General features: G+C 49.7%; 2 protein-coding genes across 8 annotated transcripts in view; one reads left to right on the top strand and one right to left on the bottom strand.

The window, feature by feature from the left end:
• gli1 (GLI family zinc finger 1) overlaps positions 1-21,159 on the top strand; it is an 84,362-nt gene that overhangs the window by 16,855 nt on the left and 46,348 nt on the right. The window contains exon 1 of one of the 7 annotated variants that reach the window (XM_035389626.1): positions 20,405-20,462. The exons of the other annotated variants lie outside the window; for them this stretch is intronic. The gene's annotated coding sequence lies outside the window, so the exon portion shown is untranslated. Of the gene's footprint in view, positions 1-20,404; positions 20,463-21,159 lie in introns of those variants that run through there. 7 annotated transcript variants of the gene reach the window in all.
• The window catches only part of LOC118211350 (putative uncharacterized protein DDB_G0271982), a gene marked incomplete at its 3' end in the record, with an annotated part of 19,808 nt that continues 17,908 nt past the window's right edge, over positions 19,260-21,159 (bottom strand). The window contains exon 3 of the mRNA XM_035388506.1: positions 19,260-19,304. Coding sequence (XP_035244397.1) covers positions 19,260-19,304 — 45 coding nt within the window. The remainder of the gene's footprint in view (positions 19,305-21,159) is intronic.

The raw sequence follows: 21,159 nt of genomic DNA on the forward strand, positions 1-21,159 counted from the left end.
TCTCTCCCTCTTTCTCTCTGTTTCTCTCCATTACTCTCTATCTCTCTCCCTCTTTCTCTTTCTCTCCGTTTCTCTCTATTATTCTCTCTATCTCTCTCCCTCTGCCTTTCATTTATGCTGTTTCATTCCTGTTCTATCTCAGAATAAATTGTATTTTTCTGTTTAATTTAAAGGTGACAAATAATGACAAACAAATTCAGACAAAATAATTACCTAATAATAATAATGATAATAATAATAATAATAATAATAATAATAATAATAATAATAATAATAATAATAATTCTCAGCTGTACAAATACATGTTTAAATTTCCAAGCGCTCACTAAAAGTCTGTCTAAAAGTCTCATTATCTCTCTGTAACACGGCAAGACTGGTTAAAATATTCTCAGAAACCAAGCCGCAAAGAATGGTGACAGAAGTTAAATAGGCAAAAAGAAAATGGCGGTTTGATTGATGGAAGAGTTTTAACAGTAAAAAAGCTGTTAAAGCACATCAAACATCTCTCTCTGATTGAGGCAACATGAACTGCTTCTGGGTCAAAGGTCACGGCTGACACTGGCGAATGCGGCAGAAGGGTGGTTTCTCCTGGCCCTTGCTGATGACAGCGCTGGACCCACTAAAACGTCTGCTTAGGATGGTTTCACCCCTCTTTCCTATCACAGAAAATGGTGATTTATAAAGAGGTATTTCACTTTTGTAACCCGTGCTTCCTTGAAGGCCGTTTGATTGAATTCTTTAATTTATTTTGAGCTTTTTCCTCTAAATTAGAATTTGCTAAATTGGGGTACTGTTCTCCCTCAAATTTTATCAAAGATTTTTCTAAACTAGAGCATTAAAATCACAAATCTATTTAGCCTACAGTTTTGTGGTTTGGTTTTTTTAAAACTCTGAATCTAATTGAAGTCTGAGTTCTCGAATGTGAGGACGTCGCTCGGGGTGTGTGGTATGCTAATGATATCAGGTTAGCTAAAGAAGGCCCATTCTCTGCCACACTCATCTCAAGAGACCCCCTTTTCAATGGGGAATGGGGCACTGGCGGTTTGTGTACCGGTGAAACGAAGAAGCGTGCGCAAACAGCAGCCATCTCAAAAGCGTCACCGCGTATCCCCGGCTCTTTAAAACGCACTTCAGCCCGTGCCCGGAGGTCATCAGCATTAGTGCAATATCCTGGTTAAAGAAAGGATCTCAATATGTCTTCCACCAGTGAGAAAGCATCAGCTGAATACGTTTCTCCTGCAGCGTCTCCTACGTAAGTCACTCTGGATAATTAACGTAATGTGATGAAGCGCTCTTCCTGGCGTGTTCACTGAGGGTTTCTTCAAACTGGTCTCGGTAGCAGAACGACTCCATTGTTTCCACAACGTGAGAAATCTCCCTCTAAGTCCCTCACAGCTAGTTAATTATACGTCAGCTGTTTCGCACTCTGATGGGGTTCGACAGACAGCCCCGTAAACATGAAATTAGCTCTTAATTCGTCTTAAGTAATGTGGAAACAAAAGCGCTTGTCGACTTCCACGTTATAGTCTGCAGGGAGCGTCACCAAATTACCCAAACAGCTTCTGCTGTCAGAACTCGTCAGAATGTAATGAATCACTTCTTATTAAAAGTTATGAGAGAACATCAGCAGACTGTTTTTTTGTCAAACAGCACATGTTCTCACCTTTATTTGGAAAGAAATCACTTTGTTTTCAGTGCTTCCCCTTCAGCGTTTAGGCTGGTTTGTGAATGGAGAGGTTGGCTTGACTGCGGTGGTTTTTGTTGTGGGTTGTCTCCAGTCAGCCCCTGGGGTGTGGGTAGCCTACATTTATAGGCATTCAAAATATTTTTCATGTTCATAACTACATAGCTATGAGGCAAAAAAAAACAGGCTGGCAAGTGGGTCCAACACTGTACAACAAAAAAAAATCTTTTGAAACGTCATTTGCCTTAAGACAGTGTTGTGACATCACACGCTTATGTTTTGACATGTGACGTCTACACAATGTTTCATTCGTTTTTATCACAACTGTAATTTGTAGGACCCCGCTAGCTTTTATGAAGGTAATGCAGTGAACCACGTGCCATCGCTGGAGCTAAAATCGCTCTCCTATCGTCATCATTCACTAGCATGCTCAATAACTGTCTATTTAAATATCAACAGAAGTGGGCAGTAGTTTGGTATGGTTGCCAGCTTCCTGTCCGAAGCTAGGTAGGAAGGTAAAGAACATGGCCCCTTCATAATTAGTTCTTAAGCATCACTTCATACCATTCTGGTCCCTACTTTGATAAGGGGGTTGGGTAAGCCTAATGTACCTTTATCAATTCTATAAGGAGGATATATTGGAAATTTCTTATTTCAGTGAATGGTCTCCTGTTCATAATTCCAGAAACAAAATATTTTCAGTTATACAGGTAATGTCAACAGCCCTCGAGCAGTGTAGGGGAAGCCAGCTCTCTGCGTCTGTTCCAACAAAAACATCCTGGATCATCTTGCCTTTTTTCTCTTTGTCTTGTCAACAGGTTACCGATCAATGGCACTGCTCCAGTAAGCAGTTACTTTAAGTGACTCCATCAGCACTGACTACGAGTAAATACACAGTACAATACCGTCTGTGTATTTGTGTGTATTTGTGCTTTACACATTACACACTGTTCTCAAGCACGGAAGCGCGTGCTCAAGCAGTCATAAACTGGTAATTTAACTTCTCTTTGTGAGTATCTGAATTGCATCCTTCATTTTTATGTGGGTGTCCATGAGGATAGTCAAACATGCCGTACGAGCTCCACTCATTCCTGAAACTTTCAGAACTGAACTGGTGAAACCATCATTTTTTTTATCCTTATTTTTAAGAGCTGTAAAATGTGTTTTATATTTTTTAAAAAGCCAGCCTGGAAATGGCGGCAGTAATGAGATGGAGAAGGGCCCTGCCGCCACACACATGTGCCTGCACGCTGCACTCCTCCACCACGTCTCACAGACAAACCCAAACCAAGTCTAAATAATATCATTGGCAGCTGCTGAGAGAGTTTCCAAGTGACGAAGGAGAGAGAGCGAGAGAGAGAGAGATTGAGACGGGAGGAGAAATGAGAGAGAGAGAGAAAGTGAGATTGAGACAGGAGGAGAAATGAGAGAGATTGAGATTGAGACAGGGGAGAAAAGAGAGAGAGACTAGAGGAGAAATGAGAGAGAGAGACTAGATGAGAAATGAGAGAGAGATGGGCAGATAAAGTGAGAGAAAAAAATGGAGAGAAAGAGATGGGAGGAAGGAGAGCGAGAAGTGTGGAGAGAGAGCAGGGAGGAAGGAGAGAGAGAAGTGTGGAGAGAGGGAAGGGAGGAAGGAGAGAGAGAAGTGTGGAGAGAGAGAAGGGTGGAAGGAGAGAGAGAAGTGTGGAGAGAGAGAAGGGAGGAAGGAGAGAGAAGTGGAGAGAGAGAGAAGGGTGGAAGGAGAGAGAGAAGTGTGGAGAGAGAGAGAAGGGTGGAAGGAGAGAGAGAAGTGTGGAGAGAGAGAGAAGGGTGGAGAGAGAGAAGGGTGGAAGGAGAGCGAGAAGTGTGGAGAGAGAGAAGGGTGGAAGGAGAGCGAGAGAGACACAGATTGTTTTAAATCCACAGTGAGTCAAGCTCTCAAATTTATGCCCATGGGCAGCTTCTTGGGTGGGCTGGGGGAGCGTAGCGCTGGAGCGAGGGGGGGAGGGGGGGTTTAGACTCCAGACTGCTGCTCTGGAGCGAGGGGGGGGGGGGGGGGGGAGTTTAGACTCCAGACTGCTGCTCTGGAGCGAGGGGGGGGGGGAGGGGGGTTTAGACTCCAGACTGCTGCTCTGGAGCGAGGGGGGGGGGGAGGGGGGTTTAGACTCCAGACTGCTGCTCTGGAGCGAGGTGGGAGAGGGGGGGGTTTGGGACTCCAGACTGCTGCTCTGGAGCGAGGTGGGAGAGGGGGGGGTTTGGGACTCCAGACTGCTGCTCTGGAGCGAGGTGGGAGAGGGGGGGGTTTGGGACTCCAGACTGCTGCTCTGGAGCGAGGGGGGGGGGGAGGGGGGTTTAGACTCCAGACTGCTGCTCTGGAGCGAGGTGGGAGAGGGGGGGGTTTGGGACTCCAGACTGCTGCTCTGGAGCGAGGGGGGGCGTTGGGACTCCAGACTGCTGCTCTGGAGCGAGGGGGGGGGGGGGGGGGGGGGGGAGTTTGAGACTCCAGACTGCTGCTCTGGAGCGAGGGGTGGGGGGGGGGGTTTAGACTCCAGACTGCTGCTCTGGAGCGAGGGGGGGGGGGGGGGGTTCAGAGAGCAGGGGTTAGGGTTATCTCTCATCGTCTGTGTGGGCTCCAGAAAGGCCTGCTGGAGCCTCCTCACCCAGTGAGCGCGCTCAGACCGTCTGTTTGACATCTGAAAAGGAATGAGGAAGGTGAAGGAAAATGGCAGGAGTTCAGTAGTGTGTGTGTGTGTGTGTGTCTGTGTGTGTGAGTGTGTGAGTGTGTGTGTGTGTCTGTGTGTGTGAGTGTGTGCATGTGTGTGTGCGTTCCAAAAGTCCTGCATTGTCACATTTTAGTGTGATGGTGAGAACTTCTAGTAGTGTCATAAGATAAGGAATACATCTTTAACCAGAAACTTCAAAGTGTCATTTTAATGAGGAAATAGGAGTTTTCACCAAATATAGCTCTGTGTACTGGAGGGACAGTGAAGGATGTTGTTGAAGAAAGGCGAGTTTCTGAGCGTAGGCCTCATATCTGATAAGCTGTAATCCTCCTGCCTTTCCTGCCGGTGTCCAGTGTTTGTTTTGCACAGCTTGGAAGAAAAAAAGTCAGCACCCGCATCTCTCCATCTCTCCATCTCTCCATCTCATCGTCTCTCCATCTCTCCGTCTCCGCTCCACGTTAACCCTTCCCGTGTTTTAAGATCAAGACGAGTCGCTGCTGTGTTACTCGAATGTTTAACTGCGGTCGCGCCCATTCAGAACAGGGGCGACGGGTATTGGGTTGGCCTGCGGTCCGATGGGGGTCGTGTGTGTAGCCCTGAGCCGCGTTTCAGAGCTGAGAGCTGGATACGCTGCGGTGAGGAGAGGGGTCAGTGCAAACTCGCTCACGCAGCAGAACACGTGTGTTCCCATGGAGATCCAAAGTGTTGACATTTATGTGGAAATGTGTCATGCATTTAAATACACGTCAGTGATATCCGACCTGAGACTGACTTTTTAGCTGCGACCGGCAGCTCTATAGCTCTGTCTGTCGGTCGGTCGGTTGGTTGGTCCACAAAAAGTGTCCCACCCCGTAGCAGCCACAGTTTTTGCCCCAGGAGGCAGAAATTTGGCATGGAGGTTGGTCATGACCGAAGGTAGAGCTGAGTAAATTTCAGGCCGATTCACCAAGAGGGGGCGTGGCGATGGCCGTGGCCTATCACAAAAAGGCGCATAACTCCCGAATGGATTCACAGATTTGCACAAGATTTCGTGGAAAGGTTGGTCATGAGCCAAAGAAGAGGTCACGTGTTTGTGTGAGGGTGTGTGCATGGATGCATGCACACATGGATGCATGCGGGTGTGCGGTCGCAGCTATTGCGGATTTGCGCTTGTTTTTAAAGAAACTGATACTTGAAGTGCAGTCAGTAGGGCAGTGCAGGAGTACTGCAGGACAGTGCAGCCGGCTCTCAAACCAGGGTGCTCTCTTTCCTCTGCTCGTGTTTCTCTGTGTCCCTCTCTGCATTCCACCTGTTTGAATAAGGCAGAGCTGTGTGTGTGTGTGTGTGTGTAAGTGTGTATGCGTGTGTGTGTGCATGTGTGTGTATGTGTGTGTAAGTGTGTGTGTGTGTGTATGCGTGTGTGCGTGTGTGTGTGCGTGTCTGTGTCTGTGTGTATGTATGTGTGTGTGTGTGTGTCTGTGTGTGTGTGCACGTGTGTGTGTAAGCGTGTGTGTGTTTGTGTGTGTGTGAGTGCATGTGTGTGTGTGTGTGTATGTGTGTAAGTAAGTATGTAAAACAGTAGCATATGGCCTCCAGCTTAGCAGGTGAATGACTTCCTGTTGTGGCTCAGCTTGGTCGCATGACGACTTGTCCTGGCACGTTTGAGGAAAAGGGAGCTAAAGAGAACGGTGTGAATGGATGAGCAGTGCTTCCTGTCAGTATCTCTTTTAGCCCCTCCCCCATCAGACCAGCAGCTGTTCTGCTTGGGAGAGCAGGGTCAGATATGGGCATATGCACAGGGCTATGGAGATGCCATCAACTGAAGATGCATTGAAGGAAAATATATTCTCAAGATACCGCAGCTGATCACAGCATGTGGCCACTTTAACAGATTTTTGCCACTAAGATATTTCAATATACTGTATCTATCTGTAAAATATATTTATCAGTACATTTAGAAAAAAGTCCAAATATTTTTGATGATGTAATTCAGTAAATTTGTGTAAGGGTATCTATGGTAACGACTTAACCTGGAATGGAATACTGTTGTTGTTCTCAAGCCAGACTAGACATTGCAATAAGCCATAGTCTCGTCTTTTAGTAGACCCTGATAGAACAGTTGTTTTCTTCTAAGGTAGACCCTGATAGAACAGTTGTTTTCTTCTAAGGTAGACCCTGATAGAACAGTTGTTTTCTTCTAAGGTAGACCCTGATAGAACAGTTGTTTTCTTCTTTAGTAGACCCTGATAGAACAGTGTTTTTATTCTTTTGTAGACCCTGATAGAACAGTTGTTTTCTTCTTTAGTAGTCCCTGATAAAACAGTTGTTTTTTTGCTGTCCTCTGGTACAAAAACAGGATCCTCCAGCTTTTTTCTACCAAATGCTGCCAGATTTACCGCTGATGTACTGATGAGTGTTACTGCGCTTACAGAGTAAGATTCCTGATACCTGTGCCCGAAATTGAGGGATTTTGGGGTTCGACCCATCCCTCCCCAGTATATATGTTTTGGTTATCTGGAATCAGACATCTGGTTCACATTACTGACCTTGGCTCAATTACTTAATTGAGCTCATTAATTATATATGGGGATTCCGGGCCTGTGGTGGTTGGTCATTTGGGACTTCCAGTAAATTCTCTCTTCGAGACATTAGGCCACATTAGGCAGTCCTGCCGTGAGCGGGGTACTGTGGGGGTCTCAATGATAAGAGGGACTTGGTTTCACTCAATAAGGCAGAATGTATCATTATGCAAAAAGAGCGATAATTTACATGTATGTAAAACATTTTGAGTACCTCCGTGTACTGCTGTATATTGTTCAACATAACTCAATGCAATTTTGTTTCAAATATGTTTGAAATGACATCGTGTTTGCATCTAATAACGTGGGGCCTATGGTTCGAAGGCTTGGGCTCTGGTAAATTCACCGTGTAGGACGGGATGGGTGTAGCGTGTCTACGGTGTGCCGTGCCGGGACAGCCGAGTGGAGCAGTGGGAGAAGAGGGCCAAGGGTTCGAGACGCTCACTGCCCTTCCCGTGTAGTTCCGTGCTGGTCCCTGCAGTCAGAATGGAGTTATGATGTTTAGTGACCGGGCGTGTTGCTGTGTGGTGATGTGGACTGTATGTATAAAGCGGGGGAGTGAAGCCTCGGGGGGGGGGGGTCCCCAGAGGGAACACGCTGGGTTAGACCTAGACCAGCCCCCGGCTCCGGGCCCCTCCCACCTCTACCCTCCTGACCACACACCGAGCTGCTGAGTTCCCCTCTTTCTCCCCCTGTCGTTCTTTTTTTCCTGCATTAATCCCCCCCCCCCCCCCTCCCCTTCTCTTCCTTTTCTTCTCACCTGCGTGTTTTGGTTGGCCGGAGGTCGGCGTGACTGGTCGCGCCCGCGCAAATGGTTTCACGCGGCAGGAGAGAGAGAGATAGAGAGGCGGCATTTGGGGGGCGGGGACAGAAAGCGCTGCTGTGCACCTGGTCGCGCGGAGGAAGTGGCTCGTTCCCTCTCAGAGGAAGTAGCCGCCGCCGCCGGGCACTGCGCTCGGGGAAAATACGGCGTGAGCGTTTCTGAAGGTCGTATCCCGCCCCTCTCAGGAGGCTGTGGACGCTTTGACTGCTTTGTGCTTTCGGCGTCTGAAAGGAGCTTCGCTTTTTGGCGAGTCCTGCAGGGAGTCCCTTGAGCCGTTGACCCCTGTCCATGGGAAAAAGACATATTCCCATATAAATATAAAACCAGGAAGACAGTGTACCTCTCTGAATGGATGCGTCTTTTTAATAGCCAGCGAGTTTCCACGCTCGAGAGCTCGCGAGCTGGAGTCGCATGGGCAGGCTGAAGAGGGCGATGGGAAGACCGACAGCTAGCCGAAAAGAGGCAACTGCTAGCGCCCGCGGGCCGGCTTGCATCTGGCCCCATGCGGGGGTCCCGTTTAACCCCTCCCAGCCCCCCACTCGCGCCGAGCCCTCAGGAGAGGGGGCCGGCAGCAGCAAATGTTCCTACGGCCCTTTTCCTCAGCTGTTGTTGTTTCAGAGGGAAACCGTCTTGCTCCTGAGCTGCCGTGTGTCTTGCCTGCCCCCCCCCCCCCCTCGGCGCCCCTGCTTCCTCAGACAGGAGCGGTAGCAGCACCTGCTGAGAGAGTGAGAGAACGAGGGAGCAGGAAGCAGCGAGAGAAAGGCCTGCTGGCGGCGCGGGAAGGTTGAAAAGAGAGAGTGCAGGACGCCGAGTGTCTGTGATCCTCCGTTTCTGGGTACACGGGTCCCATAGACTCTGGGCGCGGGGGGAAGGGGAGGGAGGTGTCAAACTGTGCAGCTCTTCTGGTCTCATACGCCTCGTTATGAAAGGAGGATCACAGGACCCTCCTCCCCCTCCCATAGAGAAATCGCTTTCATTACTCTGTTCTTCTTGGGAAGCCATCGGCCTTGAGCACTACCCTCTGGGGACCACCTTCATTGAGCGTAGACCCAGGATCTCAAACTCCAGTCCTGGAGGGGGCGCTGTGCCTGCAGGTTTAACTCCAGTCCTGGAGGGCCGCAGTGTCTGCAGGTTTAACTCCAGTCCTGGAGGGCCACAGTGTCTGCAGGTTTAATTCCAGTCCTGGAGGACCACAGTGTCTGCGGGTTTAACTCCAGTCCTGGATGGTCGCAGTGTCTGCAGGTTTAACTCCAGTCTTGGAGGGCCACAGTGTCTACAGGTTTAACTCCAGTCCTGGAGGGCCGCAGTGTCTGCAGGTTTAACTCCAGTCCTGGAGGACCACAGTGTCTGCGGGTTTAACTCCAGTCCTGGAGGGCCGCAGTGTCTACAGGTTTTTTTTTGGCTTCCTTTCAGTCGGCAGCCAATGTAAGCCTTGGAAACAATGTGTGACTTAATCAGTGACTTAAACAAAGCACTTAAGTGCTGAAACACCTGAAGGCAGCAGACAGTACGGTGCTCCAGGACTGGAGATTGCGGTGCCTGGTTGTAGACTTCAGAGTCTTTGAGTAGACGTTGGGCTTTGGGTGCACATCGGGGTCTTTGAGTAGACGTTGGGCTTTGGATGCACGTCAGGGTCTTTGAGTAGATGTTGGGCTTTGGAAGCACGTCAGGGTCTTTGAGTAGATGTTGGGCTTTGGAAGCACATCAGGGTCTTTGAGTAGATGTTGGGCTTTAGAAGCACATCAGGGTCTTTGAGTAGACGTTGGGCTTTGGAAGCACGTCAGAGTCTTTGAGTAGATGTTGGGCTTTAGAAGCACATCAGGGTCTTTGAGTAGACGTTGGGCTTTGGAAGCACATCAGAGTCTTTGAGTAGACGTTGGGCTTTAGAAGCACATCAGGGTCTTTGAGTAGATGTTGGGCTTTGGATGCACGTCAGGGTCTTTGAGTAGATGTTGGGCTTTAGAAGCACATCAGGGTCTTTGAGTAGACGTTGGGCTTTGGATGCGCTGGTTTTGCCGTGTTAATCGTGTCAGGATCTAAGATGGCTCTGCGCGCTCGAGCGGAAGCTCGGCTGCCCGCCCGCTGTGTGGGACGTGGCTGGGATTGGTTGACCGGGAGGGGCGGTGCCTGTGATCTACCTGGCTGGGGAGGCGCTGCCGCTTCCTGCACCAGGTAAAGGGGACTCTCCCCCGCCACACCTGGAGGGGGGGGGGTGGGGGGTGGGGTGGGGGTGTGAACCTCCAGGTACCACCTGCCAGGTACACAGGCTCTGTTGACATTCCTGCTGGGAGCTCAAGTGCAGCAAACCCAGTGAGAGGGGAATCCCCAAACCCCCCCACACCCCAACACCCCCCCACCCCCCCCCCCCCCACCCAGCTCACGCACTGACATTGACAAGCAGACGAACGAGATGATAGGAGGCTTGCTCATTCTCTCAGACCTTGCCTAAACCCGCCAGCTTTCCCCCTCCAACCCCTGGGGCCTTCTGCTGTGGAGGGGCTGGTACTGCAGACTCTTTGCACCCTCCAGATAGTCTTCTGTTTTCTCAAGGCTGGCCATTCTGTCTGAAAATCATTCCAGGTTGACACATTCTTTTGAAAACTAACACACATTGACTTGTGTGATCAAGTGCGGTGCTGTGGGAAAGGCCGGTCTCTACTACAATAGTGCACCAGGAACTCCTGTTGCCAACTGGAACCTCCTGTTGAAGGAGAACTCCAGTCTAACTTCATGATTTCACACGCTAGTTCTCTCCTTAGGAATAAATTATCTTTTTAATTTTTAATGTGTCACATTGCTCATGTGCCCTGCCCTGCTGCTCAGTGATGATGTCACCCAGGTATAGCCTCTCCTCTTTCCCCTTTTATAGAGAATTGGACTCAAATTTAGCAGTGGCTGTAGTGTAGGTGGAACTAAAACATGACTGAAAGCTTTCATTTAACATCTTAAATGTTCTTACTGTGACTTCAGGAATACAAAGAATAGAGTAGATTTGTCTCCATTACATAATACTCTCCAGTTCAAAAAACATAACACTATTCTTTGTGGATTTTTGCAGATACAGATGAAATGTTTGATTTTGAAGTATTAGTCACATGCCACAGGAACTATTCTGAGTGTAAGACAGAATATACCAAAAATGGTGGGGGTCCCTTTTAAGAAGCAGAAGGAATCTATGCTCTGAGTGTCTGGTGATTTTATAGCATCTGTGGCTGTGATGCGTGCATCTTGTCTTGATGACGTCATACTTACATCTCGTTCTGATGAATGGTAAATGGTAAATGGACTGCATTTATATAGTGCTTTTATCCAAAGCGCTTTACAATTGATGCCTCTCATTCACCCATTCACACATACACTCACAGACCAACGGCGAAAGGCTGCCATGCAAGGTACCAGTCAACTCGTTGGGAGCAATTAGGGGTTAGGTGTCTTGCTCAGGGACACTTCGACACACCCAGGGCAGGGGATCGAACCGGCAACCCTCCGACTGCCAGACCACCGCTCTTACCTCCTGAGCTATGACATCACACTTTGGTGTTTCGGGAGTTTTATCTGCCCTGATTGTAGGAAGATACCTGTCAGGGGGTGTATAGAGTCTGTGCGTTTTTGGAGGTGCAGCTGAGCATTTGTCTACTTTGTGTACTCCTGCTCTGCCCTACAGTACTCCTGCACTGCCCTACAATACTCCTGCACTGCCCCACAGTACTCCTACATTGCCCTACAGTACTCCTGCTCTGCCCTACAGTACTCCTCCTACACTACCCTACAGTACTCCTACACAGCCCTGCAGTACTCCTACACTGCCCTACAGTACCCCTACACTGCCCTACAGTACTCCTACACTACCCTACAGTACCCCTACACTGCCCTACAGTATTCCTACACTGCCCTACAGTACCCCTACACTGCCCTACAGTACTCCTACACTACCCTACAGTACTCCTACACTGCCCTACAGTACTCCTACACTACCATACAGTACTCCTCCTACACTACCCTACAGTACTCCTACACTGCCCTACAGTACTCCTACACTACCCTACAGTACTCCTACACTACCCTACAGTACTCCTCCTACACTGCCCTACAGTACTCCTGCTCTGCCCTACAGTACTCCTACACTGCCCTACAGTACTCCTACACTACCCTACAGTACTCCTCCTACACTGCCCTACAGTACTCCTGCTCTGCCCTACAGTACTCCTACACTGCCCTACAGTACTCCTACACTACCCTACAGTACTCCTCCTACACTACCCTACAGTACTCCTACACTGCCCTACAGTACTCCTGCACTGCCCTACAGTACTCCTGCACTGCCCTACAGTACCCCTACACTGCCCTACAGTACTCCTACACTACCCTACAGTACTCCTCCTACACTACCCTACAGTACTCCTACACTGCCCTACAGTACTCCTGCACTGCCCTACAGTACTCCTACACTACCCTACAGTACTCCTACACTACCCTACAGTACTCCTCCTACACTACCCTACAGTACTCCTACACTACCCTACAGTACTCCTCCTACACTACCCTACAGTACTCCTCCTACACTGCCCTACAGTACTCCTACACTGCCCTACAGTAGTCCTCCTACACTACCCTACAGTACTCCTACACTACCCTACAGTACTCCTCCTACACTACCCTACAGTACTCCTCCTACACTACCCTACAGTACTCCTACACTGCCCTACAGTACTCCTCCTACACTACCCTACAGTACTCCTCCTACACTACCCTACAGTACTCCTACACTGCCCTACAGTACTCCTGCATTGCCCTACAGTACTCCTGCTCTGCCCTACAGCACTCCTACACTGCCCTGCACTGCCCTACAGTACTCCTCCTACACTACCCTACAGTACTCCTCCTACACTACCCTACAGTACTCCTACACTGCCCTACAGTACTCCTACACTGCCCTACAGTACTCCTGCACTACCCTACAGTACTCCTGCTCTGCCCTACAGTACTCTTACACTGCCCTACAGTACTCCTCCTACACTACCCTACAGTACTCCTACACTGCCCTACAGTACCCCTACACTGCCCTACAGTACTCCTACACTGCCCTACAGTACCCCTACACTGCCCTACAGTACTCCTCCTACACTACCCTACAGTACCCCTACACTGCCCTGCACTGCCCTACAGTACTCCTACACTGCCCTACAGTACCCCTACACTGCCCTGCACTGCCCTACAGTACTCCTGCACTACCCTACAGTACCCCTACACTGCCCTACAGTACTCCTCCTACACTACCCTACAGTACTCCTACACTGCCCTGCACTGCCCTACAGTACTCCTACACTGCCCTACAGTACCCCTACACTGCCCTACAGTACTCCTACACTGCCCTACAGTACTCCTCCTACACTACCCTACAGTACTCCTACACTGCCCTGCACTGCCCTACAGTACTCCTGCACTACCCTACAGTACTCCTGCTCTGCCCTACAATACTCCTACACTGCCCTGCAGTACTCCTACACTGCCCTGCAGTACTCCTACACAGCCCGAGGGAAGCAGTGGGATTGTGGGTGGGGCTGACGCAGCGGGATTGTGGGTGGGGCCAAAGTAATGGGATTGTGGGTGGGGCATCTCGGAGGAGCTGGTCATTGAGTTCAGCCCAGCTGCACACAGTGAGTGGGTTAAACGCTCCATTTATTTTTATTTCCACATATCTTCAGGTTTAAGTCACTGTGAAGAAGATTTGCAGGGGAAATCCACAAATTTGAGTAGTACAGGATGCTTTTAAGAAAACCTTGTGTCTTTGTGAGAATTTCCGTTTCTGCAAAATTTTGTAAACTTTGTAATTTTTGTCATTTTGTAAGCCTTTATTTATGATGTACAATGATTGTGATATGCAGTATTTTCATTAAACTTGTCACTTAAAGTGGACTTCTCTTTAGAGGTTAATCGTAGAGATTAAGTTGTATATGATGATTCACCTGTAAAGATAATTGATTGATGCAGGTATGTTGATGGAGTTTTCCAGTGGTCGCAGTGCAGCTGTCCATAATCGTCTCAGTGTTCATAATGTCCTGCGTACATGCGCTCAGATGGGTTTCCATGGCGTCAGTTTGATCGCTGTGTAAATAAACAAACAGGAAGAGGCTGACCTGGGTCAGTTTTAAGAGATTTTAGGTGTCCAAATGTCACCTTCCATAGTCCACACTCTTATACCCCATACATGCACATACACATGCAGGCACCCACACACACACAATCACACACACACACACACAAACACATACACATATGCTCGCACACATACACACACACACACGCACACATAGGCATACACTCATACATATATGCACACACACATACACACACACACACACACACACATACACACACACTCATACACATATGCATGCACACACACACACATACACACACACTCATACACATTTGCACACACACATACACACACACACACGCACACACACATGCGCCACACACACATACACACACACATGCATGCACACACACACACACACACACTCATGCAACGCACACACACACTCACACACACATGCACCACACACACACACACACACACACACACACACACGCTCACACGCACACACATGCACTCTCACACACACATGCACCGCACACACACACACACACACTCACACGCACACACATGCACTCTCACACACACACTCTCACACACATGCACCACACACACACACACACACACACACGCTCACACGCACACACACACACTCTCACACACACATGCACCACACACACACGCACACACATGCACGCTCACACACACAGCACAGTATGACCCAAACAGAAGTATGCACACAGGCTGCAGTATGCTCTCTCCCGGAGCCTCCTCTACCGCTCCTCTCTCAGCCGAACTCTAATGGGAAATTCCCTGCTGTTGCTGGAAAATATGAATCCGCGATAAACAAGCATGACAGCAGAGCGCTGAGCTGCAGAGTCTGTGTGTCTGTAGAGACTGTGTGTCTGTGTTCACGTGTGTGTCTGTAGAGACTGTGTGTCTGTGTTCACGTGTGTGTCTGTAGAGACTGTGTGTCTGTGTTCACATGTGTGTCTGCAGAGTCTGTGTGTCTGCAGAGTCTGTGTGTCTGTGTTCACGTGTGTGTCTGCAGAGACTGTGTGTCTGCAGAGACTGTGTGTCTGCAGAGTCTGTGTGTCTGTGTTCACGTGTGTGTCTGCAGAGTCTGTGTGTGTGCGTTCACGTGTGTGTCTGCAGAGACTGTGTGTCTGCAGAGTCTGTGTGTCTGTGTTCACGTGTGTGTCTGCAGAGACTGTGTGTCTGCAGAGTCTGTGTGTCTGTGTTCACGTGTGTGTCTGCAGAGACTGTGTGTCTGCAGAGTCTGTGTGTCTGTGTTCACGTGTGTGTCTGCAGAGACTGTGTGTGTGCGTTCACGTGTGTGTCTGTAGAGACTGTGTGTCTGCATTCACATGTGTGTCTGTAGAGTCTGTGTGTCTGTGTTCACGTGTGTGTGCGTTCAGATGTGTGTCTGCAGAGACTGTGTGTCTGCGTTCACATGTGTCTGTAGAGACTGTGTGTCTGTGTTCACATATGTGTCTGTAGAGACTGTGTGTCTGTGTTCACATATGTGTCTGTAGAGACTGTGTGTCTGTGTTCACGTGTCTGTCTGTAGAGACTGTGTGTCTGTGTTCACGTGTGTGTGCGTTCACGTGTGTGTCTGCAGCGACTGTGTGTCTGCGTTCTCATGTGTGTGTGCGTTCATATGTGTGTCTGCAGCGACTGTGTGTCTGCGTTCACGTGTGTGTGCGCTCACGTGTGTGTCTGTAGCGACTGTGTGTCTGCGTTCTCATGTGTGTGTGCGTTCATATGTGTGTCTGCAGCGACTGTGTGTCTGCGTTCACGTGTGTGTGCGCTCACGTGTGTGTCTGTAGCGACTGTGTGTCTGCGTTCTCATGTGTGTCTGCAGAGTCTGTGTGTCTGCGTTCAGCACCACGCAATCCAGCCAATCCCTGAGAAAGGCCCCGGAGTTTCCTGATCAAAGCAGCAGATTTGAAGAGCGGAGGATTTCGTGGTTGTTATTTATTTATGTATATCGCCGGACGCATAAACTGCTGAAACGCAGCACAATGAGAGTTTGTTTGAGATGAGCTCAGCGTTCGCCCGTCCTGCTCCCACTCTTCTCCTGGGTGAATTAAGGGGATGTTCGCTATGGAAACCTGCTCATATCAGTGGGGGAGGAGAGCACATCAGACACTTCAGTCCCAGAAAAGCGTAATTATGTGTGGGGGAGGGAGAATGAGGAACAATGTCAGTCAGAGAAAAGCATAATTACGCGCGGAAGTCTGTCACTCCGTGTCTCCGGCAGCTTTCTCTCCGGCTTCCTGTGCTGTAAGCCTGCAGGTATTAAGACCTTCCCTGATCAGGACAGAGTTCAGCCCGGCAAGATCCAGCATGCCAGAGCCGACGTGTGTGTGTGTGTGTGTGCGTGTGGGGTCTGCGTGTGTGTTTGAGTGTGTGTGTGTGTGTGTGTGTGTGCATGGGGTCTGCGTGTGTGTTTGAGTGTGTGTGTGTATGGTGCTCTAGAAGGGGGGTGGGTTTTGTTGGGTGGGTGGGTGGAGAATCTGTCTCCAACAGGAAAATTAATTCTCCAAAGTTCACCGCAGATCACCCTTGGACCGTTTGTCTCGGGGTTCCCGAAAACAAGCTTTTTTGTGGGTGGATTCACCCCCCGCGCGCCACCCGCCCCCCTCCCCCCTCCCCAACCTCTTGTCCTGCAGACAGGTCAAGCAAATGTCCCGTGCGCCTCCTAAAAGATGCAGATGTGTCTCCTCTGGTTACAGTGGAAATAAACACAGACAAAAAGAAGCAATAACCGGACAGAGGGGGGGCGGGGGCTGAGAGCGGGGGGGGGGGGGGGGGGGCGGGGTCGGGTTGCTGTCCCACTCCAGCCTGCATTCCACTGCTGCTCTCCTGTGTGCTTTATGGCAGGGGGGAGGGGGTCCTTGTCCTGTGTGTGTGTGTGTGTGTGTGTGTGTGGGGGGGCGGGTGTCCCACATGTGGTGCTACGTCTTGGTCAAATCCTCCTTAATTTCTCCATCTGCAAGTCACAGGAATGGACAGAAGCGCACTGGACTGCACCTTTGTTTTGAAATACAGAACAGCACCTGAATAGCCCTATTAGCCCTATTACGTGCAAATATGTATTTCCCATAATGCTCATCATTGGTAAATGGGAATGGGTCTGGTAACTGGGAATGGGCCTGGTAACTGGGAATGGGCCTGGTAAATGAGAATGGGTCTGGTAACTGGGAATGGGCCTGGTAAATGGGAATGGGACTGATAAATGAGTGGGTGCGAAAATGGGAATGGGTGTGGATAATGGGAATGGGTGTGGTAAATGGGAATGGGTGTGGAAAATGGGAATGGGTGTGGTAAATTGGAATAGGTCTGGAAAATGGGAATAGTCTGGTAAATGGGAATGGGTGTTGAAAATGGGAATGGGTCAGGAAAATAGAAATAGGTGTGGAAAATAAAAATAGGTGTGGAAAACGGGAATGGTTTGGAAAATGGGAATGGGTTTGGAAAATGGGAATGGGTTTGGGATAGGATAGAAGCCTGTGGTTGTGTGAGATTGTGAAGGTGTTACAAATGTTACATGAAACAGTTTTTTGGCTTCCCCCCCCGACCCTAAACTACCCCAGCCTGAAAGAGCGACAGTCTCCCTGTGTTTGAACAGTGGCTTTCCTTTTTCAGGCCTTCCTCCTTGTTGACACACTCTTAGCCTGCGGCGGCACGCGGTTCGCAGAGTGATTGCTCTACTTGATTGGTCGCGCGCTGTCCTCCTTGTGTGGACGGGAGGGGTGGGGTGTGCGGGTGTCCCCCCCCCCCCCCCACCCCCCACAAGGTTTTGATTTACTGTAGCCCTGATTGCACCCCACCCAAGGCAACTGGCTATGGGCAACCCCCCTGAGAGGTTTTCTGTTCAGTCAGTTAGCATGTGCTGTCATCCACAGTGGGTATTAACAGGGCCCGGAGAACAACACCTGTGATTGGCTAGTGTGATTTCACCAGCCCCACAATGATCCAGAGCTACAGCGTCCTGTCAGTCACTGACTTTTCTGAGCCAATCAGAGCGTTTGAGGGTTGAGCAGGAGTGCGTGTTTGGCAGCGTTGGGTCAGGCATCTTTAGGTCAGCTAGAGGGCCGGTCCAGATTCAGTTTTACGTTTAAGCTTTCGGGAGATTCTCTTCTCCCATAACAGCTTCCTGTGAAAGTCAACAGCTGGTTAACACAGACAGACCTGGGGCAATTTCAGAAACAGGCACAAAACACTGTTCTATATACAGATGGAATCAATGGAGTAGTTATGCTTAGATACGTGCTAATGGTTCTGTTTTTAGGCATGTAGCTTCTATTAGAGAAGGGAACGGAGCACAGAGGGTTTTGGGAGTTGGGGCTTGAATTGAGCACAGAGGGTTTTGGGAGTTGGGGTTGGAATCGAGCACAGAGGTTTCTGGGAGTTGAGGTTGTATGGAGCAGAGGGTTCTGGGAGTTGGGGTTGGAACGGAGCACAGAGGGTTCTGGGAGTTGGAATGGAGCACGGAGGGTTCTGGGAGTTGGGGTTTGAATGGAGCATAGAGGGTTCTGGGAGTTGGGGTTTGAATTGAGCACAGAGGGTTCTGGGAGTTGGGGTTGGAATGGAGCACAGAGGTTTCTGGGAGTTGAGGTTGGATGGAGCACGGAGGGTTCTGGGAGTTGGGGTTTGAATGGAGCATAGAGGGTTCTGGGAGTTGGGGTTTGAATTGAGCACAGAGGGTTTGGGAGTTGGGGTTGGAAATGAGCACGGAGGTTTCTGGGAGTTGGAATGGAGCATGGAGGGTTCTGGGAGTTGGGGTTGGAAAGAGGCACGGAGAGTTCTGGGAGTTGGTGTTTGAAGGGGGAGAGCACAGGCTCCCCTCTCCTGCCTGAGCCCAGGACAGGGTGATTCAGCGCCTCCTCCCTCTCTCCAAGCACCAGACAGAGCAAACTTTTTAACCGTCGGGGGAAGAGAAGAGGAAGCACTCTGGACCGCAGTGCCAGATCTCTCCAGCTGACCCCCCCCCCCCCCCCCCCCCCCCCCCCCCCCCTCGGGGTCTGAAGAGGCTGGGCTCCTCACTGCCGCCCACACGGTCTTTGTGATGCACAGGGACTTTACATAACCCGCATAACCAAACGCATTGTCTAGCAACCGGCCGGCTGCCCGAGAGCCTCGTAAAGGGGGGGAGGGGGGGCAGGGGGGAGGGGGGCAAGGGGGGGGGGCTGTGCCGAGCAGCCAGGACTCAGGCCGACCAGTTAAAATGCTAATGTGCCCTCTGGGAAGAGAGGCAGCTACCTGCCTCTTGCTCTCTCTCTCTCCCCCCCTCACTCTCTCCCTCTTTTCCTCTCTTTCCCTCTCCCTCTCTCTCCCTTTCTCTCTGTCTCTCTCTCTATCTCTAACTGCCTCTCCCCCTCTCTCTTCTTCTCTCCCTCTCTATCTCTCTCTCTCTCAGTCTCTCTCCTTTCCTCTCTCTGTCTGTCTATCTGTCTTTCTATCTGTTTCTCAATGTTTTTCTGTCTCTAAAATTCTAATTCAAGTTGCTTTATAGGGCAGGAAATACATATGTAAATATTGCCAAAGCATCAGAAATCAGTTGAAATACATATGTACTGTACAGTGAAATACTAATGACAGTGAAAATTCAGAAAACAAAAACAACACAATAACAATAGTAATGTTAAATTCACACAAGCATCTAAAGAATAGATAAATAGATAAATAAATAAATAAATAAATCTCCTGTGTCTGTAGAATGGTCACTCAATGTGCCTCAGGTTATGGCAAGCTGAAATATATTGAGCCGCAATTGGGGCTGTTGGTCCTTCTTCTAATAGGACTGATCTTTATCTCTCTGTCTTTCTCTCTCTCTTCTTTCTGTCTGTCTGTCTGTCTCTTTCTCTCTATTCCTCTCTATTCTGTCTCTCCCTCTTTCTCTCTCTCAGTTCTGTCTCTTTCCCCTCACCCCAGCTCTTCTTTAAGATTGTAAATGTCACCAGCTGTGGGGGTTCTCTGTCCCCTAACCCCTATAAACAGGACTTTTTAACCACTCTACTTTCATTTGACAAAAATGTTCACCTTTCTTCTATATAAAATGTTCTTCGTTATGGACCTTTTTTATTCATGGATACTTTTGTTTTTTATTTACCAAAGAGAATCAGAGCTGCATGTAAAAAATTGTCAGAATATTGTGGCCTTGTCAAATGAAAAAAGACACCCTCCTTCTTTACAGCTGGCAGTGGACTTGTAGAGAGTCTAGACCAGCCATAAAATGTCACCTAAAATGAGCTGATTTTGGATGACGAACGAGACAGAAAGTTCAGGGCAAAAACTGAAAAGGTTTGTGTGGCACAAGATTAAAGTGGCCCAATTCAGTTCCCCTGTCTGTTATATGTGTATATTTAAAGCATTTTTTTTTTTAATCTAGAAATAATTTTAACACATTTTTGTTATTGCTGTGCAGCATTTTTCGATGGTTTTTATTAATAATTTGCATTGCTGTTTGTTATTAAACGCTAGATTGAGTCTCTCCAGTGCTTCAGTGCTTCCTGTGATCTCCTGAGGGTGGCGCTGTTCACAGGCACCGTGACAGTGCTGCTGTGCTCCGGCCAAGCTGTCCCAGGTGCGAATTTCGGGTGCACTCTGTCTCACCTCTGCGGTGATAATGACTCATTTAGGGGAAGGCTGTTGGGGGGAGGGATAGGGGGGGGATGCGCCCCACCCCCGGGTGGAGAGGGGAAGCGTTTATTACCGAAGTGAGATGTCAGCATTGTCCTCCAATACACAATGGAGAGGTGTCCTGACTGAGGATCTGTCACCATTGTGATGGGCCTGTGATCAGGCGTCAGAGGGGGTGGGGGGGTGGTGGTGGTGGGGGGGGGGGGGTAACAGCTCCTTTGAAACGGCGTGTGGAATGGGGGCGTCAGCATTAAGGGCCCTGGCCCGGCCGGGGGCCCATTGTGATGGTGGCAGGTTCCCCCGCTGGCCCCCATGATCTGTTCCATTCACACAAACGGCAGATCAGCTCCTGACCCTGTCCCAGCCAAATTACACTGTCCCATCCCCTCTACCTGTGACCCCCACTGCCCCGACCTCTCTACCTGTGACCCCCCCACTGTCCCAGCCAAATTACACTGTCCCATCCCCTCTACCTGTGACCCCCACTGCCCCGACCTCTCTACCTGTGACCCCCCCACTGTCCCAGCCAAATTACACTGTCCCATCCCCTCTACCTGTGACCCCCACTGCCCCGACCTCTCTACCTGTGACCCCCCCACTGTCCCAGCCAAATTACACTGTTCCATCCTCTCTACCTGTGA

The sequence above is a fragment of the Anguilla anguilla genome, chromosome 13 (genome assembly GCF_013347855.1).
Source record: "Anguilla anguilla isolate fAngAng1 chromosome 13, fAngAng1.pri, whole genome shotgun sequence".
In the NCBI taxonomy this organism is placed as follows: Eukaryota; Metazoa; Chordata; class Actinopteri; order Anguilliformes; family Anguillidae; genus Anguilla; species Anguilla anguilla.